The sequence below is a fragment of the Taurulus bubalis genome (genome assembly GCF_910589615.1).
Source record: "Taurulus bubalis genome assembly, chromosome: 20".
Lineage (NCBI taxonomy): Eukaryota > Metazoa > Chordata > Actinopteri > Perciformes > Cottidae > Taurulus > Taurulus bubalis.
Genome location: NC_136608.1, coordinates 2,344,096 through 2,365,377, shown reverse-complemented (window position 1 = coordinate 2,365,377; position 21,282 = coordinate 2,344,096). Strand labels below are relative to the sequence as shown.

At 44.3% G+C, this 21,282-nt stretch overlaps 1 protein-coding gene across 1 annotated transcript in view; it reads left to right on the top strand.

Moving 5' to 3' along the window:
• Positions 1 to 11,056: 11,056 nt before the first annotated feature.
• mpped1 (metallophosphoesterase domain containing 1) overlaps positions 11,057 to 21,282 on the top strand; it is a gene marked incomplete at both ends in the record, with an annotated part of 56,236 nt that continues 46,010 nt past the window's right edge. The window contains 2 exons of the mRNA XM_079235766.1: positions 11,057 to 11,238; positions 12,675 to 12,856. Coding sequence (XP_079091892.1) covers positions 11,057 to 11,238; positions 12,675 to 12,856 — 364 coding nt within the window. The remainder of the gene's footprint in view (positions 11,239 to 12,674; positions 12,857 to 21,282) is intronic.

The following is a 21,282-nucleotide window of genomic DNA, read 5'->3' as shown; positions in this document are numbered from 1 at the left end:
TATTCTATTGTGAATGTGTGTGTGTGTGTGTGTGTGTGTGTGTGTGTGTGTGTGTGTGTGTGTGTGTGTGTGTGTGTGTGTACTTTAGTCCAATTGGTAGAGGAATCATTTTAACGTTTGTGTTAGTCGGTTGTACCCAAAGAGAGAAACTGTAACGCAGTGTTGTGCCATTGTTTGGTCCATGAAACTCCAGTACTGAACAAATTAAAATAAAACAGTAGCAGAAAACAGTCCCGGTGTCTTTTGTGTCCCCGCAGACGGAGGAGCCCTCCTATCTGCTCATTATATCTCTTATCTTTCCTCAGATGTGGCTCCGTGCCGTCACACACACAACCGGCCCTAAAGTAGGCTTCCACACATTTAGCTGACGCTGCGAATGTCGCGCTTATCTTCAAGCGACACAATCAGCGAGGATCTGGAAGCTGCATCGGAAACACTCATCATCATCCACACGGGGAGGAGCTGCTCCTCTTGCCCCTGATGCTCTCCTTCCTGATCTGAGAGGGAAGAGGAGGTGAGAGGAGCTGCTCCTCTTGGTTATAGTGGGAGAGAGAGGCTGAGTGGACTGGTTATAGTGGGAGAGAGAGGCTGAGTGGACTGGTTTTAGTGGGAGAGAGAGGCTGAGTGGACTGGTTATAGTGGGACTATCTGTCCTCCATCATGAGCAGCCATATTGCTGTTGTTTGTTCCTGGAAAGTATATAAAAACTTCCACAGAGCGACATAATCCATCAGAGTGAGCGACTCCGTCATTGGTTTCCATCAAAGTGTTTCCACATCACATGTTTACACCTGGCTCTGCTCCCTGTCAATCAGCTGGCTCCAGAAGAAGAGAGAGATTCCTTCAGGACATAAACTCGTCACCTTACTTCACTGTGGGTTTCCTTCTCCGCTGTCGTCCCATCGAGCTTCCTTCAGACACAAAAGAAGAACCTGCCTGGATTACAGAAGGATCCGGTGTTTACCCATGTGTAAATGGCCTATAACTCCCACTGACAGAGCCCGTCCTGTAATGATGGAGTTCACAGCCTGTTTTATGGTTGAGTCCTCATCTGCTTTGCTGTTGGTCATTAATCATATTCGACAGGCAGATTTGATACTTCCTACGTGTTCTTTCCAGGACGTCCAATCAGCAGCCGGCATCTGCGGGCAAACGCAACCGTGCCAGATGCTGAGATTACTCTCCCTTCGCTATCTTGTTGACTTTCTTCCATCAGTCGCTCCGCTCAAAGTTCACTGGATGTGAAGCGATAAGGCGACACGCAGCCGATGGAGAGACAAGAATGTGTCAGAATCTCTGTTTGGTGTAATGAGCAGATGGATCCCGTGGCCACAGACCTGCAGCATGCAATGGCTTTTGTTTACTAAATGTATTTGCTTCGGAGAGAAAGGAGGGGAACACACGTTGATCTGCAGCCCTAATGAATGCAAACAATGACGATGTCATAGTGCAGATACATGCGTGGTCATCCTAGCCTCGCCGTACATCTATCATTGGACAGGCTGTTAAATCTGTTGGATAATGGATCCGAGGGTTGAGTTGCCAGAGCTAATACCCCATCAACACACTTTTATTAACTCCATTATAAGACCACAGATATATGTCTTCAAATAAAGTACAAAATGTGAACAATTGACGGCCGACTAGTATAATGAATCAGAGAAAGCACGAGAAATTAATCAAAGGCTACGTCTTAAAACAATAACCATGTGGACATTAAAATTCCTCCTGTTCATACCGCTGAGAGAAATCCCTTTCAAAAGAATTTACAATAGCCTAAGTAGCTATCAAATACATTTTGTTAAAATATATACATGCCAAATGGTGTGTGTGTGTGTGTGTGTGTGTGTGTGTGTGTGTGTGTGTGTGTGTGTGTGTGTGTGTGTGTGTGTGTGTGTGTGTGTGTGTGTGTGTGTGCGCGAGCTTCCTAGCTGGTGTGCACAAGCAGTATTGAGAGTTTAGCTTTCCCGTAGCCTTGAGCACGTCTACGCATCGGACCTCACATGAAAGCTGGTTGTTTCTCACAGGACATGCACAGCGGTCTCCTGGTGAAAGTCCTGAGCGGCAGCTTTGTCCTCGCTCACCATTACATGGGTTATATGCGCATTATAGACGTTGGTTGGTACGAACAGTGAATGAGAACAGCCTGAACTGCTCAAAGAGAATGAGTTCGCCACCTCTAGAAAAGGTAAGCATATTTTTGCTGAAGAGAGTGGAGCTTAAGGGAGTTGGTAGAGGCCAAAAACAGAGCAAAAAGGAGTGAATATTGGATGTTTCTCAGGCGACACTATATACACGTTTAAGTTTTTGATCAATGTGATGAGGAAGTTGCAAAATGCTGATCAGTAAAATGTTCACTCTCAGGGTTTTGCTTGAGAGCAGCTGCAACACAGCAACGGCCCACAGCGACTAAAGCCTGTTAGAGGTGGCAGCAGCTGCGTCTCTGTGTGCCACAGGACATAAATACTGCAACCTTTTGCTTTCCTTACATCAGAATGGTGTTTCGTAAGGGATTGAGCTGAGATCATTCAGAGACAATTGTTCTGGACATTATTCTGGATATTCCAACGTCCAGAATCATTTCCCAGACATGAAAGAATGTGGATGTTTTTTTTAGGAAGTGTATAAATAACCGTCACGTTTCACCTGTACTGCATCCCTCCTCATCCCAGCAGGTAAAGCACAGAGCGAGAGAGAGCCGAGGGATTGGTGCTCACTGGATTCTAATTCATTGCCACATATGGCCAGCAGGTGGCGGACTCACTCCAACCTGAGACTGGAGGCTTCCACCTAAACGGGGAGGTTATGAATGATGTGTTTGAGCTCCAGATTGTGGTCTATTTGTTTAGCTCATAACCAGTCGAACTCCCAGTCCAATTACCTGCAGATAAACAGGAGCAGAGGTGCAGAGGCGGAGTGATGCTGTAATTTGGCTGATTAACCCTTACACGGCCAATCAGGTGAGGAGAGAATCACTTTCTCATCTCAGCACAAAGATTTAAGAGGATTTTCTAATAAAATACAATTTATTTTTGATCTCCAAGATGCTATGACCTGATCAACAACAACAACATATGTATATACATATATATATATATATATATATATATATATATATATATATATATATATATATATATATATATATATATATACATATTTATATACTCTGAACAATGTGTGTCATTGGTGGGTGGGTGGAAGGTAACTGAGTACAATGTTGACGTACTTGTACTAAACCTTACAATTTAAAGTACTTTATACTTTTATTCCATCACAATTCAGAGGGAAATATTGTACTTTTTATGCACTACATTTATTTTTTCAAATGTTATTTTTGTTGGTGTCTTGTTGTTTGGCAGATGCCAATGACTTGTTACCAGTGAGACATTCCCCTTTCAACACATCATTTCAATAACTGTTTTAAATGATCCAATATTCCTCAAAAAAGAGAGAACATAATCCTCTCATTAAATCTCCGTTATCAGTTATTAAAGGCTCTTTTGGTACTTTAGCTCCTAATTGACTTTCTCATCTATTGGAGCCGGATCATCTCAGGGAGGTCCAGTGGCCGTAGTAATGAAGACGAAGGTGAAGAAGGAAGCCAGGTGACGTACTATCAGAGACGGATGAGGCAAAGCTGCTCGGGGGCCCCGAACAAGAGCCTCTGCACAAAGTCAATGATTTTAATTTAGTATTTTTGTAGATCCTGTTGCGGTGCAGGTGCGCCCATGATGCGCCTACTGATGGGTTGATAACGTTCACAATGGGAGAGTTATCTGCTCCCATCCACTCAGATGCATCTCATGATGACCCAGGTTGTAAAACACGGATTAAGTCGCTAAGATACTGCTTACACATTGATGCATCAGTAATAACTATTTGATGTCAAATATAATAATTTATCAGTCACAGCAATTTTCAGCAGAGTGAGAACTTTAAGTACGAAGTGCCTTTTTTTTGTTAGCAGTTGTAAGTTGCTGTTTTTTCTATAGTAGCTCTTTTAATGCAGTGTAAAGGATCTGAATACTTCTTCCAGCACCGAGATGTGTGTCAGTGTGTGACGAGACAACATTTAGTCTGTCTTCATGCACATACAATAGATCATAATCATACATGGAGAAAGATGAGTCATCAGGTTCTTTGGTGTACAGGGAGCAGGCGGGGCATTTATGTCTTGCTTTTTTCCTTTTGGGGGGTTTTGAGAAATGAGAGCGAGAAGAATCAGATTCCTGCTCGAACGCCTATCGACACATGAGCCTCCAACAGGAATGAAGAACAGCTGGCTTGTGTTTGTAATGAGAGACTTGTCCCTGGACCGATATGAACCACATCATCATGATCCGAGCAACAACCTTACAGAATCAATTTGGCAATTTTATAATCAATTCAAAGAAACACTATCTACATGTCCCTGGTTCCTGCGGCTCAGATATGATATGATATGTATTCATCGTTCTCTGACTAAACACTTGTTTAGACACGTCAATGTGAGCTTGTGATGATCCTTTCTCTGAGTTTTTCTGACATTTCATAAAACAAACAAATGCTGTACTCAAGCACAATTTTGAGGTACTTATTTGAGTATTCACAATTTTGAATACTTGATGATGTTTTTAACCACATAATTCCACACCAATTACTTCGAAGATTAAGGAACATTTATCAAATACGATGCAATGTCATAGAATAAATAAACCAACGGTACTCACAAAGTATTAAAGTATGTGTATGAATAGCTACAACATGGACAAAAACATATCAATAATAACAATTGTAATCTAATATAAAAATACAGTTTTTGCTTTTGATACTTGAAGTATTTCTTTGTGCCCCCAAAAATGGAGGCAGAATTCTTCATCAGGAGGTCTTCCTCACTCTCAAAGTCCTCGTGCTAACATCGATACCAAAGCCTCTGATGTGACATAGCAAAAAAACTGCACAGCCGTACAAGAGCATATAAGTCCATGTTACATGTTCATAACACAATTCAACTATAAATATTAACATAAACCATAAATAGCACGATGTGTTAACAGTATCTCTGCAAAGTTTGACTTTGATTGAGTGAAGTTAAATATTTGTATTCTTAATTTAGTGCAGATTTCGTGAACCGTAGGTTTTGGTCCGCTGAGAGCGAACATGCCCAATGTGGTTGATGTCTGTCTGAGGCTTTGTCTCATAGTGGTTTCGTGGGTCGTAAGCTTTCCAGAAAGGTGCGCCAATCATGTGTGCCATCAAGCTAGGGATATAAAAAATGATATTTCCATAACTTGGGGAGCTCTCTCGAGTCGCGCTGGCATTTATTTCTAGCCCAAAAACTTAAATATGACTTACTTATGGATAAACAATACTTGCTTGGTATGTATTGCATGATCAGAGCCCCTCTGTTGTGGAACCAGAGGTGTTCCAGGTCCAGGAAGAAAGTTAGGGCATGTTCGCTCTCAGCGGACCTAAACCTACGGTACACGAAATCTGCACTAAACTAATAACACAAATATTTAACTTCACTTAATCAAAGTCAAAATTTGCAGATATACTGTTAACACATAGTGATATTTTATAGTAAAAAAACAGCGAAAAAAAACAAACACATAAACTGCTATATGAACCTCTGAACTGGTCAGGAAACATATTTGGTCAGTAGGATGATAAACATGTGAGAGGGTGAACTTTTACAGGGAAATATGTGTTGAGGGAATAAGGGGTCATGACGTCATGACCTCATGTCTTTAAACCCTGGACCCCGCGTGGCCCCATCAGCGAGAGCCTCAGAGCTATGTGACCGGGGATGAGCTCTGAGGAGCCGCTCAGCAGCTCTCCGTCCTTCCTCCTCCTCCTCGAGTACCGCGCACCGGGAAATACGGTGGGAGGAGAGAGAGAGAGAGAGAGAGAGAGAGAGAGAGAGAGAGAGAGAGAGAGAGAAAGAGAGAGAGAGAGAGAGAGAGAGAGAGAGCTACCGGTGCACCACGGGGTCCGCATTCAAACTGCCAGCGCGTCTCCCGTCCTCTCCACGCCGTCCACACCTCACTGCAGCGGACACCGGAGCCGGTAGGTTGATTCCTCTTCATCCTCTTGTCGGTGCATTTATTTAGAGATGTCTTCCTTGTTCTTTTCATGCATGAGAGACGAGCCCGGAGCAGAGACGCGCACTGCGCCCGCAGAGCGCGGCGCGTCCCCCGGTCCATCTCTGCTCGGGACCCCCATGTGTCGCGTCCCCTCACACGGGACCGGGACTCTGCCGTGTCCCAAGCACCCTTTTAATACACGGGACGCATTCCCGTCACCAGAGACCAGGCGTCCGGCACCGGGACGCTCCCGCGGTGGATCCGGTTCAGTTGCGCCGCATCGGAAGAGCTTTAGCCTCCAAGTCTCAGCTGGAGCGAGAGAGCAAAGTTTGACTTGAGTTCCAGATCGCAGGATCACATCTACGGAGTGGAGGGAAACTTCTCCACGATCCTTCACGCGACTCTAGAAGCTGAAAGGGATTCCATGATTTTAATGAAGGAGTGCAGCATTCTGCCTTCAGAGCAAATCCATCGAAACAAATACTGCGTGAGTGGATTACATGTGCATTTGGCTAAAACAATAATAGGTGTACAAGAGTACAAGAGATACATGTTCTTATTATTATTTCCTCATTTTTCCATCTCGGTTGAATCTATAGTATTATTATTTTTTTGTGAGGGAATTCTCCTCAATGGTTGTGAACGTATTTCACAGAGCTGTAAGTCAGGTGCATGAAATGGGATAATCAGCAGCACTCAGATGCACTGTAGTGTCCTGTGTGTCTCACACGCTCTAATGGGATGTGCCAGGAGGAGAGAGCATCCATCAGACAGCTTCTCTTTCTGCATTTATTAACTTTTATCTGTGTTAGAGCCTGACAGCAGTCGTACAGTACAGGACTCCTCTCTGCTCTGCTTTGTTCCTCCTCTCCTCTCCTCTCCTCTCCTCTCCTCTCCTCTCCTCTCTTCTCCTCTCCTCTCCTCTCTTCTCCTCTCCTCTCCTCTCTTCTCCTCTCCTCTCCTCTCCTCTCCTCTTCTCTCCTCTCCTCTCCTCTGTGAGCTTTAACATCTCGTTGCAGAGAAGAACTCAGTCGTGTCAATATCCAAAAAGTCCACCCGGTCCATTAAATCTGTGTCGTGCATCTTCACCAACAGTTAACAGTTAACTCTTCTCCTTCTACTTAGATAACATTTTGACATGTTTTATTTAATTGTTTTGCCTAAATGAAAACAAATTCCTGACCTATATAATAATAATTATTCTGCATCTCGTAGCGTAATTTAATCTATTTTAGCTGAGTTCATATATAACTATCTTTAGTTATAACATGGCTGGAAATCTATACGTTGGCAGCTGCATGGTTTTGTATTTAATCATGAAAATATATTTTTTATTATGTTTTAATCTCTTTCCAAAAATATGAAATGGTAAAGATATCTGGACGATGTGCTCTGTCTGTTTCAAGCGACAAGTAAATGTTCTTCTTTGTTGTGTTAGCAACTGTAAATCCTGTCTACATTTTTCTCTTGATATGATTTTATGAAGCTGTTATTCCTGCATAGATGATATGAGTATATCATGCTCTTAAAAAGCCTGGACTCCACTGAGGATGTCACAAAACAGAGAGTCATGTCAAGAAGGTCCAAAAGCTTCTGAATGTATTACTATTCTCAAATGAAAGGTATTTCTTCTGAATGAACACTGTACTGTTACCTGTTACTCTTTAAGAAGCGTGAGGAGGCTCATTAGTATTCTCTGGTTTGTAATGCCCGTCGTGTTACTACTGTAGAACATTTTAAAAAATACAGCAAAATGTGATTCTCAAGAGATAAAATAATACATTCTACAAACGCAGCTTTGCTGAATATCCCATCATGCACATGGGCGGGTTGATTTTAGTCACCTTTGATCGTAGTATGTTTGCCACATGCACGATTCATAACAAGCAAATTTGCACGCCTCTTATCTTCTCATGGGGATTCTAAATTGCATAAAACTGCAGTTATTAAGGGTTCATTATGATTCACATGAACATAAGTTGGAGCAGAAACTCTGCTCTCATAATAAAGTCAATTATGAAAGTCAATCAAACAACTATAATGACCCCGCAGAGAAGCAAAACAACCATAAGCGACGCAAAGTGACTGCAGAGATATTAAACGACCACAAAGAGAAAGAAAAAAAGACTAAGAGATACAGAATGACCACTAAGAGATGCAAAACAACCAAAAAGAGATGCAAAATGAGCAAAAAGAGACACAGAACATTCACAAAGAAATGCAAAATTATCAAAAAGAGATGCTAAATGACCACAAAAAGATATAGAACGACAGAAAAGAAACATGATGAGCACAAAGACATGCAAAATAACCACAAAAAGATGCAAAATGACGTCAAAGAGACATAGAACGACCACAAAGAGATGCCAAATTGCCAAAAAAGAGACACGGAACAAGTAAGGAGACACAGAACAACCACAAAGAGGATAAAATCACGTTGAACGCATGAAGGGGAAAGTGGAGGATGTGTGTGGAGCAGTGGCTGACATTCCCTTTAGTCAGTCTGCAGGTGCCGTTGTCTCAGTGACTTCCTGGTGAGGGCAGATGTGCAGTAAGCAGCAGTTAGAAAAGGGGCAGCATAGATTTACATGGAATCTCTTTTAATTCTAACTGTTGTTCCACTTGGTGAAAGCGGACTCTAAATGGATCAAGCCCTAACTTCTGACTCTAGACATTTGGGGTAGAGAGCTGAACATGCAGGCCCAATGTGTTATAATCTCACAGCATCTGCTATGCATCTTTCTCTCTCACACGGGCAGAGTGAGGGGGCCGTCACTGTCACGTTCATGACAACAGCAACACATTTCAATATGCATGCAGAGGCGCGTGCACGTGCACGTGCACCAACGCAGGCGCTCCTGAAACACACACCCAGCGAGCACGCTGGGATTTGCTCGAGACAAAACAACCGCGGTGTGAAGTGTGAAGCGTGTCTCTGTCACGGCGGCGTGCCGGCGGCGTGTGAGGTTGCAGTGAATGAGGGATCCGAGATGGCGCGCCGACATCGCATTGGCGGCCCTGGCGGACTGTGCCAAAGACGCCTGTCCCCAAATTATCACCTCCGTCTCAGCATCCCCGGCAGCTCAGCGGCTCTGCGCTCTCCCAGCAGGCGCCACAGCCTCCGGAAAATGAGCCGCACAGCTGAATCCATTGTGGATGGGCGACACGCGCACGGGCAGGCCTCACGCACCGGGGGGCGGGGATTTAAGGGATTCATCAATTCAGTGTATGCTTTAGATCTCAGGAGCAAAAAGAACACACTGCACACATGCAGGGAACAAGAAACTAATAAATACATAATAAATATATGATAAATACATTGCAGTCTGGCATAACCGTTTTTCCTGAATTTAATTATCAGATTCAAGCTGCACTAACAGATGCACTTGGATAGTAGCTGGAGGGGATGCAGAACTCGCCTTGGAAGATTTGAGAAATCGCCACAGTTCTGTCATTTAATAGATTGCGTCTCCAACAATTAAGTGTTGAAGCATCCTGCTTCTTACTTCAAGGGGTTGCATGCCTTTGGTCTTTATAGCCGGTTGCCATCTGTATTTCCTGTCAGGCTGTGCATGAATATTGTTTTATCAGGTTGTTGTTGGGGAGGCCCGCCACATGCAAATCCACAAAAAAGTAGCAAATAAAGGAAGAAAAACACCTGTCAGTAAGACGTTTTCATGTACAAGAACTTGTTTTTGAGCTGAGATGGTTGCTGACGATGAATAGAGCCGGTGGTTCAATGATCGATTATTGTTACAGTGATTTAATCTGGCAAAAGTGGTAAATATTATCTGCTTCCAGCTCAAACGTGAGCATTTCCCGCTTCTCTCCGCTTTATTTCACCTGTTTGTCGTCACCCAGACAGACGAGACAAGACATTGGAGACGTCACCTTGGGCTCTCAGAACTTGGAGGACATTTTTCACAAGTTTTCTCGCTTTTTATTTGAATCACAAGTGTATATATATATATATATATATATATATATATATATATATATATATATATATATATATATAAAAGATTGACGATCTGTTGATTCATTAATTAGTTGATCAAAAGACACTTTTAAAGAAAAATACTTGCTGCTTCTTCTTTGACGGTAAAGAGAATATCTTTGGGTTTTGGACTTCCTGGATAAAACAAGATGTCTGATAATATCAGTTTTGACTTTGGGATATTGTAGAGGGCATTTTTTCACAATTCTTTCACATTTTATATAGACCAAACGATTAATCAATTAATAAAGAAAAGAGAAAGCAGATTGATACGAGGGTTGGTAATTGAGAAAAGCAGTACAATAGTTTAAAAAATGATCCAACACAAGAAAACAGGCTGTTTCCAATAAAAGTAGCTAGCAGCGCTCCAATGTTAGATCACTGTAAAATAAAAAGATTGGACAAACATTGAAACTGAATTTGGTGGCAGCAGACAGAAATAATCCTTAGAAATCAGAGGATTTGGAACTTGTTCTCTCTAATATTTAAGAATTTAGTTTAGATTTTTGTGAAGCTCATAAATTGTTAGTAAATTGTACCAGCAAAGGTACCAAAAGAAAGAGGTGACTGTCCCAAACCCCAAAATATTCAGTTTACAATTAAACAAAACAACTAAATAGCATCTAAACTTCCATCTGAAGAAGAACATATTTGTCTTCATAGATGACTTCAACTGTGAAATGCATTCATTTCGTTCCATCTCTGAATTCCTGTCTTTACCACACTTTCTTTATCAGCTCTGCTCTGTGGTTTTCCCTCTCAGGTGTCGAAGTATTTGAAGAAAAGAAGAAGAAGAGGAAGAGGAAGTGATGGCCTCAGCCCAGCTCAACATGACTGTTCGCTCAGTGAGGGTTTGAGCCCGTCTGGACGCCTCCCAGCAGCCTCTCCTCGGGCCTGGACTATCTGCCCTCCGTCCTGAAAACAACGAGCAGCTAAACTCCCCCCGACACCTGGCCCTCCTCCACCCCGCTCGGCTCCGGTCCCCTGTGCCATGGCCTTTACCTTGTCAGAGATCATGGCAGCGAGACGGCAGCAGTCGCAGCAGGCTCAGTCACAGGCCCAGCGAGGCAACAGGACGGCGGTGGAAGTGGACGAATACAGCACCAACCCCACTCAGGCCTTCACCTTCTACAACATCAACCAGGGACGCTTCCAGCCGCCACACGTCCACATGTGAGTAGACGAGACGCAGCCGGTTACCGGAAGGAGCACACTAGAGCCCATGTGCATCCTGGATATAATGACTTTATTTTATTTTTTTACATTTACTCTTGATTCCTTTTTTTGTGGATCTAATGTTTTAGGTTTTTGCCAAGTTATCATTTCAGTATCCTAATCAAGTAGTCATTTTGGTACGGAGACAACACTGCTACCAACACCTTATAGCTCCTTAACTATCACATTTGATCAGATTTATTAGATTTTTATACACAAAGAGGAAAATAAAAATGACAATGCTAATGCTTGTAAACCGCATTTCTGAAATGGATTTCAGGACTTGACTCTGTGTCGATATCAGCTTCACTTGTTGTCATGACCAAAAACAAAAACAGCAAGACCACGTTAAACTAGATAGTAAGCTAACTAGCAAGCTAACGCTGTTCTAGGCTAACTAGCATGGCATGACATTGACTTTGTGTCTCCCGCTGAGAAGTTGCACATTTTAAAACCTTCAAGCGGCTTCTTGAAACCGCTAGAAAATGGAGACGTATGGCAGGAGCGCGGCAGGTACCAGAGGAAGACGATGGTTTTGCTGGCGTCTCGGTGTCATCGGGTCCGAAGTGAATTTGAGAATAAATGAACAGAAAGAGAATCCGTCGTGTAGTTTGTCCTCCTTCAGTGCAGCATTTGTGGTGACAAAGCATTTCTGACTTCCACATGTTCAGCGTTAGTTTCAGTTTCAGCTTGAGTTGGTCTGACCGAGACGAAACACCGACCGGTTCTCTGCGGGGCTCCATACAGCATCACGTTACATTTCCTTACATTTCCAAGCAGAAATGAAACATTCTCCATTAACCCTCATCTGTGTTTCATTACTTTGTGACTTTCCAACATGCATGCGTATCTCCTTTCCCACTTCCACCCGTCTCTCTCTCTCTCTCTCTCTCTCTCTCTCTCCCTCTCTTGTGGTGGGGTGTAGACGAGGCGGAGGAGGCTGTGATGGGTGTTGTCGTACCTGGAGGAGCGCTCCTAAAGTGGGCCACGGTTATTCACCAGCTCCCTCCCTTTCCCCCCTGGAGACCCAGTGGATCTGCACTCGCTGCGGATCCCACAGGACTCTCTCCTCTTTTTCTATATCTGTGCTTTATTCTTTTTCTATCTCTGCACATTCCTCTTTCTGTCTCTCAGCGCCGCGCTTTTGTTGTGGCCCCTCGCTTCTTGCCACGCATCTCGTTTCCTCCGCTGCCTCGGTCTGTGGGGATGATTTTCTGTTGGATACCAATTCAAACCTCTTTCATTGTCAGCCTCTTACCACAGAGACTTTGCATACAGCGTCTCTCTCTCTATCTTCTGTATTGTTTAAGTTCTCCAAGAGCCCCGCAGTGACCCCTTTTTCCTTTCCCCTCCTCCCTTAACTTGTGGTCTGTTGTCGTCCCTCCTCGCTTCAGGGTGGACCCGATGCCCCACGACACGCCCAAGCCGCCGGGCTACACCCGCTTTGTGTGCATCTCGGACACCCACTCCCGCACCGACAGCATCCAGATGCCCTACGGAGACGTGTTCATCCACGCCGGGGACTTCACCGAGCTGGGACTGCCCTCCGAGGTCAAGAAGTTCAACGACTGGCTAGGTTAGCATCTGTGGTTCTGGATCCAGAGCGGGTCAGGGCTCGGGTTTTCTCTAACTAGGTCCCGTTGTGACGTCAGTGCCAGGCTACGTTCACTATGCTGCAAGTTTTTGTGTTTTTTTTACACATTTTACAACATTGATTTCAAAAGAATCCTTGGCTGATGGGTTCCCCAAGCATGCCATGAATCGATTTCCTCCCTAACTGAATAGATTTGAGTCTTCTCTTCCATGTTGGTGAGTTCAAGGACGCTCTGAGAGTATCAAAGCTTTGAGTCAACTTATGAACAGCACATATCTTAAATGTAACAAGCAACACAATTTCCCAGTCTGCTTCTTATTTGTCCTCTGTGTTCAATTTTGGAACAACAGAGCTCATGAATGCATCGCTTTGTGGCGGCCGACTGTCAAATCTTTGAGGACTTCCTTGAACACACCACAAAGAGAGTTTTTCTTAAAAAAAAAAAAAGGTTCTCTGCTCATAACTCTTCCACACAATGAGAACTTTGACAAAAGAAGGAAGTAGACCGTTCAATGTGACGTACAGGTCTCAGCAAGTTTTCTCTACTAACTCAAAACTGATGCAGTGCTTTAGAAAACAGACCACAGTATGTGTTTTATGTGAAACATGCAAAAACCTGCAGCATGGTCCTTTAAGTTGATGTGGTGCTGCTCTGGTTTGTGTTACGCTGCTCTCCGCCCTGACAGAGCGCATGTCCCTCTAGTTTAACACTGACACCACAGAAGCAGAGCAGGATGCCAAAGTTCACTTTCAAAAAGCCTAAAGGATGGAGCGGATGATCCTCACATGTTGAATATTTACGTTACACTTTTAATATTTGGCACTATTTATAGACAGACATTTAACTTACTACCCCTGTGGATCCCTGTGGACCCCTGTGGACCCCTGTGGATCCCTGTGGACCCCTGTGGATCCCTATGGATTCCTGTGGACCCCTGTGGATCCCTATGGATTCCTGTGGACCCCTGTGGATCCCTGTGAACCCCTGTGAACCCCTGTGGACCCCTGTGGATCCCTGTGAACCCCTGTGGACCCCTGTGGATCCCTGTGAATCCCTGTGGACCCCTGGTCCCTGGTCCTGTCCTTGTTAAGCAGTCACCCACATTTATTTAATCTTTAACCTTGTTGTTCAGCCAAAAAAAGCAAACAAAGGAGCTCTTCTTCTCGCTGTCATGATCTTGCCGTCTTCTTTTCTGTGTGGACCCCCCCCCCCTCCCCCAGTGCACGACGTATGTGACATCTGTGCATGTTTTGCACAGAAGTCCGCGTCTGTATTGAGGTACGATCAAAGCTTCACAGGGTCCGCCTTCCCGCCGTGGGATTCACATTGCTTGAAAAAAAAATAGATATATACTATATATATATTCATACATAGCAGTTTTAACATAATGATCTTATGTCAGCGAATGGGGTTAAATTGAAATGATGCCTCAGTAGTCGTCACTTTATTCATCTATATTATTTCTGCAACGCAGCAACTTTCCTCGTCATTTTTAATGGACGACGTGACATGACGCTACACAGTGACGGAGGTCACATGCTACAAAACAAAGTAGAGTAGCGTCAACCAATCACGTGTTTTTGTTTCAGCCTGTAAACGAACGCCGTTGGCCAGCTCCCAGTGCTATTTAACGATGCGTCAGCATGTTGAGCGACACCTCAGCAGCTTGGTCCTTATGTTGCTTCTGCTGCTCGTAGTGTGAACAGCATCAAGCCCAACGTCATGGGGACGTTGGGCCTTCTAGCCATTCAGCAGATAAAAGGCCCCGGAAAAGAACTAGTAGGTAGTAGGTGGACTTTGAGTTAAGATTATTTTTTCAAAGCTGTCCAGTTGCATAGAAAAGTCTGCCTACATACTGTTGATCATTAAGAGTGTGTTGAATCACTACAATGTGACTCAAATGCAGCAGACATAAAGACTAAAGACATTTAGTCATAGCAAGAAATATTCCCGCTTTATTAGAGAGCGCTGTTGAGATTTCTGCAGTATATTTGTTCGCCGTTTCCCTTTGCAGGAGCTTTGCCGGGCTCAGACTTTTCCAGAAGCATCTTATCTCTGAGTTTGGGAGCAAGTGTAAGTCTTATCATCGCTGCGTGATATCTGCCGGCAACCGGAATGAAATGACCCGGTATGAAGCCAGCGTGCCGGGGAAAAACTGTCGAATCGGTGAATCTCCAACAGTGGAGGTATAGCAGAGCGGTCCACGCTATCGTCTCCATCATCATCGTCACTGTCGCCGGCGTCATCAACACCTCCTCAAACCCCGAGAGCGGAGGAAGCCTGTTAGCGGGCGCCTTTGTGCATTCGTCTCTTTCTCTGAGAGAGGGGGGGGGGATAAGGGGAGAACTTGTTGTCCTTCCCCTCATTTTCCCACACACACACACACACACACACACACACATGTGCAATCTGCAGGGAGCGTGAGCTGCAAATCCGCTCGCCCCGCACTCCAGCGGCGAGAGAGGCAACGGGAGACGGGGAAAGAAAAGATAAACCGAGCCAAGCGCGCCTGCTGCTGCCTCTGAAGTCACTCTCTCTCTCTCCTCTCTTCATCCCTTCCTCCTCTCCTCCTCCATCGTCGTCTCCTTCTCCCCCTGCAACTCTGCCAGCTCTTCCTCCTCGTCTGCTCGTATAAATATTTATAATCCGACTATTCCTATTCTTTCTCCCTCTATTTCATTCCCACCTGCTCCCCCGTCTCTGTCACACCCACACCCACACCCACACACACCCCCACACACACACACCCAAACCCACACACACACACACACACCCACACACACACCCCACACACACACACACACACACACACACACACACATACACAGTTCCATTCTGTACAGTAGATGAATGTAACTCCCGCTGTTCAGCGTGTGCAGTAGATTTACAGGGAGATCAGGTTGAGCGTATTCATTATCCGGTCAGGAAACGCTATCTGCTCCCAAACTTTCTCCTCTTTCATCTCCTCAATCTTTTCTTCACCTCTTCTTTTACTTTCTCCTTCAGTTTGTTTGTTTCACCTCTTTCTCTCCTTTTCTCTCCCTCTAGCTTCCTCCAAACTCATTCTCTATTACCTCTTTTTCTGTACTGATTTCCCCTTTTCCTCTCTCTCTCTCTCTTTCACATTCTCCAAACCTCTCCCCAATTTCAGCCCTCGGTGGCAGCTCTCTACGATTCTTCTCTCAGCTCGTATTTTTAGCAGGAAGTCAGCCGGGGCCGCTGGCAGCCGCTCAAGGCTTTGTCAGGTACGGCGAACGCTGCAGGAGAGGCGAGGAGAAGAGAGGAACGGAGGGGAGGACGGAGGAGGCAGGAGAGGAGATTCATGCAGAGTAGGAAAAAAAGAGGAAGTTGGAAAATGAGGGGATGGCAGGGAGGGAGGCGGAGGAAGAGGTTTAGAAGAACTAGGGAGGAGGAGTAGGAGGAGGAGGAGGAGGAAGACTTCTCCCCAGAGGAGGGCTGCCTTACCTGGGTAAACTCACAGCTCACAGCCCTGGAGACTGATGCCAAACATCTGCCCTCTGTTGTCATAGTGATCCATGCGTCCAGCTGTCAGTCATTGTATGGGGACTGCTTGTGTGTGTGTTTGTGTGTTTTTTTTATTTTTTACTCATCATGTATTTTTAAAACCATTGGATTTAAGTAGTCGTCGTATAATCAACAACAATTCTGATAAACAGCTAATTGTCATTAACAAGATCATCTTTTGACTCGTGAGGACTTGCTGCTTTTATTTGTTTTCTTTGTTTTAAATCAAATATCTTCCAGCTAAATAAATATCGCTCTGGGAAACTGTGATGGACGATTGTATTTTCCAAAGGTTTATAGAATAAAATGATCAGGACATTAATTAATAATGGGAGTAATTGTTGGTTAGAGAATCAGTTCCCACTTCTCGTTGCAAATCCCTGTTTCCTAAGAATAATTTATTCTCCTCCTGTTCCTCCTCTAATGGAGAGTAAACGTTATTTCAGTCGCATGTGACAAACCTAAATAAATCTAGAGGATCTGCATCCTTTTCAGGTCGCATGATATACAGATCAACTCAACTTTATTGGTATAATACTTGTGTGCAATGCAATACAGTCTTGTTATTCCGAATGTGCGACAAATCAGCTGCTCTTTGGGAGAGAAAAACCCTCCATCATTAGTATGAAACCTGGGAACAAAATATATGAATCCATAAGGAGTTCAATACGATTCACGACTGAAGGTTTGTTTAGGATTACGCTCTCTAAGGGAAGCAGTAAAACAATGACCTGCTACTTTACACTAAGTCTAGTGTGTTTTAAATATGTTGTGGTACTTTTTCCAGGCATTCATTGATTTTATCAATTCGCGTACAGTTTGAAAATCAAATAGCATTCTCTTGAAACTTGCTTAAAGAGCAACCTAATGCTCCATTTCTGCTTGAAAACGTCTTCTCGTCATGGGACTTCCATTGACTGTGAGAGATTACACGAGTCAGCAGGAATTCAAGAGTCTGCGAAAAGGATTTTTATACAAAGCTAATGTAGCATCCTAAAAACAAAAACTGTATTGCACAAAAATGTACATATAAGTATACATCATTTAGATAAGGAGCTAAAACTTGCCACCCAACTGCATGTTCCTTTATTTTTGTATGTTTATGTTTCTATTGTTTTTTTCATAACCGTTGTTTCTGTCTTCATAAACCTGTGTATATGAAGGTCAAGTCCCCTTTTGGTAATTTCTCAAAATTAAAAGAAAATTTGCACTGATTTTAATCAATGTTCCACTCTATTATTGTATTTTCAAACAGACTAGAAAAGAGGTCCACTGTTGGTAATATAGGAACGTACGTGTGTGTGTGTGTGTGTGTGTGTGTGTGTGTGTGTGTGTGCCCGAGGCTGTGATTGATAAAAAGGACGACCGTAAGCGGTGTTGAAAAGCCTCCGTTTGTGCAGAAGCCAGGGTTGGATTGTTGGAGGCTGATTACGCGGGACAGGTGAGAGGAGAGAGATTGAGAGAGGAAGGGAGGAGAAAGAAAAGGGTTATTGAGAGCGAGGGGCAGACCTCGGGCTCGCGAGCAGCAGCACTTCAGTGCAATTGTCTCCAATAATGGCCTCTTTGATCACTAACCGCGGCTGTGAGCACACACACACACACACACACACACACACACACACACACACACACACACACGCCAACAGGCATCTGCATGAATTTCATAAGCTGAGCCAAAGCTTCTCTGTGTTTGTGTGTTTGTTTGCTCGCTGCCCGCTCGCCGTAGACTTGAGTGACGTCTTGATTCATACCCAGTGATGCCGTGAGCTGGCGGAGCAGAGCGGGAATACACTGCAGCGAATGTTGTTTAAATATGGATCTCATTGTGCTGGGAGTTGACTCGAGGTCAAGAGACGAGCAGCTTTAATTCTTAAAAGCTTTGTACTCTCACTCGTGTGTCTGACTTCAGTTCAGTGCGCTGCTTTAGCAGCATCACAAATACTGGAAACAATAGGAAACAGGTCAATTTACAACAAACTGGTGATTTGCAGTGTTTATTTCTGTCTTTGTTTGAGGATAATTTCCATCAACAGGATGTATGAAATATTAAGGGAACATTTAGGTAATTTGTTCTCTTTTATGAACTTGACTCAATGGGTGAATCCAGGTAAAAAAACAACAAATCATCCCTTGTTTGTTTCCCGTAGAAAAGGCTCCTTAAAGGAATACTGCAATGCTCCATTAAAGATCCAGCGTCTGTGAGCTCAAATGTTTAGTCTGCTCCTCTGCAGAGCTGTCACTGTTGTCATGCTGGGATTTACAATTTACAGCTACAGTGGTTTCCATTGGTGGCCAAAGTCTTGACACACAATGTGTCAAAATGTTTTTGAATGTGCATAGAAAACCTTTCAGAGCGACACAGTGTTGTACTCTAAATATGATCAACAAAGGAAAAGTGGATTATGCTGCTTGAGAGGTTTCTATGGATGTTTTAAAATACACTTTTTATGAATCTCATTGGTGGACTTTGGCTTGACACAGATGATAAGTCCCAACTAACACCACAATATGCTTGAGATCATTTTGATACAGTATTGAAACTACGTCAGAGATAATAACTGTGAGATATTAAAACTGTATTGTTAGATTTCTTTTGGCCACTTTTGGGCAGAAGAATGCCACAACAACTAAAACAAAATTTGCTACGCTAAAAACGTTAGCAAAAATGTTTAAAAAGTAACGAACAAGCAGACACTGAGTAACATCAGCATTTACTCTGAGTACCGTAAAAGTCGGGTTACAAGCTGCTACTACGTTCGGTGGTTGTCCCCGCTGTAGCCATCTAACGCTGCTGCTAGCTCCCTGCTGCTGCTGCTGCTGCTAGCTCCCCGCTGCTGCTGCTAGCTCCCTGCTGCTCTTGCCTGCGTCCCCTCTGCCCGAGTCGGGCGTCGAGCCGGGGCTGGTCCCGCTACCTTCGGTGGTTGTCGGGGAGCTAGCGAGAGCTAGCAGAGAGCTAGCCGAGAGCTAGAGGAAGTTAGCGGCGAACTAGCAGCAGCGCTAGCTGGCTACAGCGGGGAACTAGCGGAGACACCCACCGAATGTAGTAGCGGCTTGTAACCCGACTTCTACGGTAGTGTTTCTGGCTGATGAACATCTGATGAACAACAAGGCAAAGATGTTTAAATCTGAGGGGAGCTGCAGAGACGGGATGAAACTCTCACATTACATGCAGTAGTTTCATGCGTTCTTGATTTGCAAAATATGAATTAGTGCAGCTTTAAGTGCATTTTGGACACGTGCATAATAATTGTTACAAGAAGAGAGCGTGTTGGAACCAGGCAGCAGCCTCCGGTACTGCTGAGTGAAGCCGATACAGAAATGTCTTAAAACTTGTATTCTCTCTAGTGACCACCAGGGGGCGACTCCTCTGGTTGTATAGAAGTCTATATAAATGACTCTACTTCTCTTGATGTATTCCCTCAGTAAACATTGTAAACATGAGTTTATGTCTCAATCTCTAGTTTCAAGTCTTCTTCAATACAGCATGATGTTCATTTAGTAAATTTAGGGCGGGCTTGCTGTGATTGACAGGTCGCTGCCGCTACCAGAGACGTATACAGTGTCTCTCATCTGTAATCCAAGATGGCGACGCTAAAAATCGCCAAACTCGCTGAACTCAAGGTTTCAAAAGGGCAGTCCACAAACCAATGGGTGACATCACAATGACTGCGTCCACTTCTTACATGGCTGGAGCCAAAGTCATCATTTCAGTCTTGGTGTTGATATTATGTGTCAGTGCACCGCCTAGTAAAACCACCACAGGCCTCTCTCTCTCTCTCTCTCTCTCTCTCTCTCTCCCTCTCCCTCTCCCTCTCTCTCTCTCTCTCTCTCTCTGGTCTGCGAGGTCTGCAGCCTTTAGCATCTCTGCTACAACTCTTTATTTAGCGCCTGCTCTACTCTTTTCCCCTCAACTGCTGAATAATAGATAAGTGGCGACCATGATGCGATTGCCGCGTAGGCACTTTGAATGCGAGTGTGTGTTTTTTCTTCTTCGCCCGGGAGGGCCATGTGTGTGTGTGTGTGTGTGTGTGTGTGTGTGTGTGTGTGTGTGTGTGTGTGTGTGTGTGTGTGTGTGTGTGTGTGTGTGTGCGTGTGTGTGATCCTTGGCCCTCCGTCTTCATCCTCTGTCAGGTGTTACCCTCCCCCTCCCCCCACCTCCCCTTCGGACCTCATCTTCACCTCAGCTTCCCTCGCTCTCCTCCCGACTTGCTCCCTTTAGCTTGGTAACAGCGAGGGCATTAAACTTTTATCACTGCTGTCTTTTTCTAGCACGCTCTCCTCCTCTCCTCCTTCGCTCCCTCTCCTCCTTCCCTGTTTCCCTCATTTCTTCTCTCGCAACTTTCCTCCTTCCCTCGATTCTCCTTCCTCCCCCAAGCCCTTATTTTCCTTCATTCTTTCGCTCTCTCCACGCTCCTTCCTTGTTTCTTCTTCTTCCCCCTCTCCTGTGTTTACCCAGCAGTGAGTGCTGCTGGAGGAGAGCATAACGAGGAGGTTTGACACTCCTTTATGGGTTTTAACATCGGGGAGACTCGACAGAATTTCAAGTGACTGTAAATTTAAGCAAACTGCTTCCCATCTGTCCCTCACTGCTTTTGTGTCGTCTATTTGCACACATGAAAGACTGCGATCCTTGCGTGTGTGTGTGTGTGTGTGTGTGTGTGTGCGCGAAAAGCGCCGGGATGTGAAAATTGTCTCAGAAACATCCTCACTTTTTCTTTCAAACAAGTTCTTTTCTTTCATTTCCTGCAAGTTCAGAACCCGCTTGGAAGCGAGTGAAGCCTCTGTGGATATCACTTATGAAATGATGGAAGTCTTTCTCATAATTTTCCCTTTCTCTCTGTCTCAGATTTGTTTTCTGGGTCAGCGTCGGTGCATGTAATTT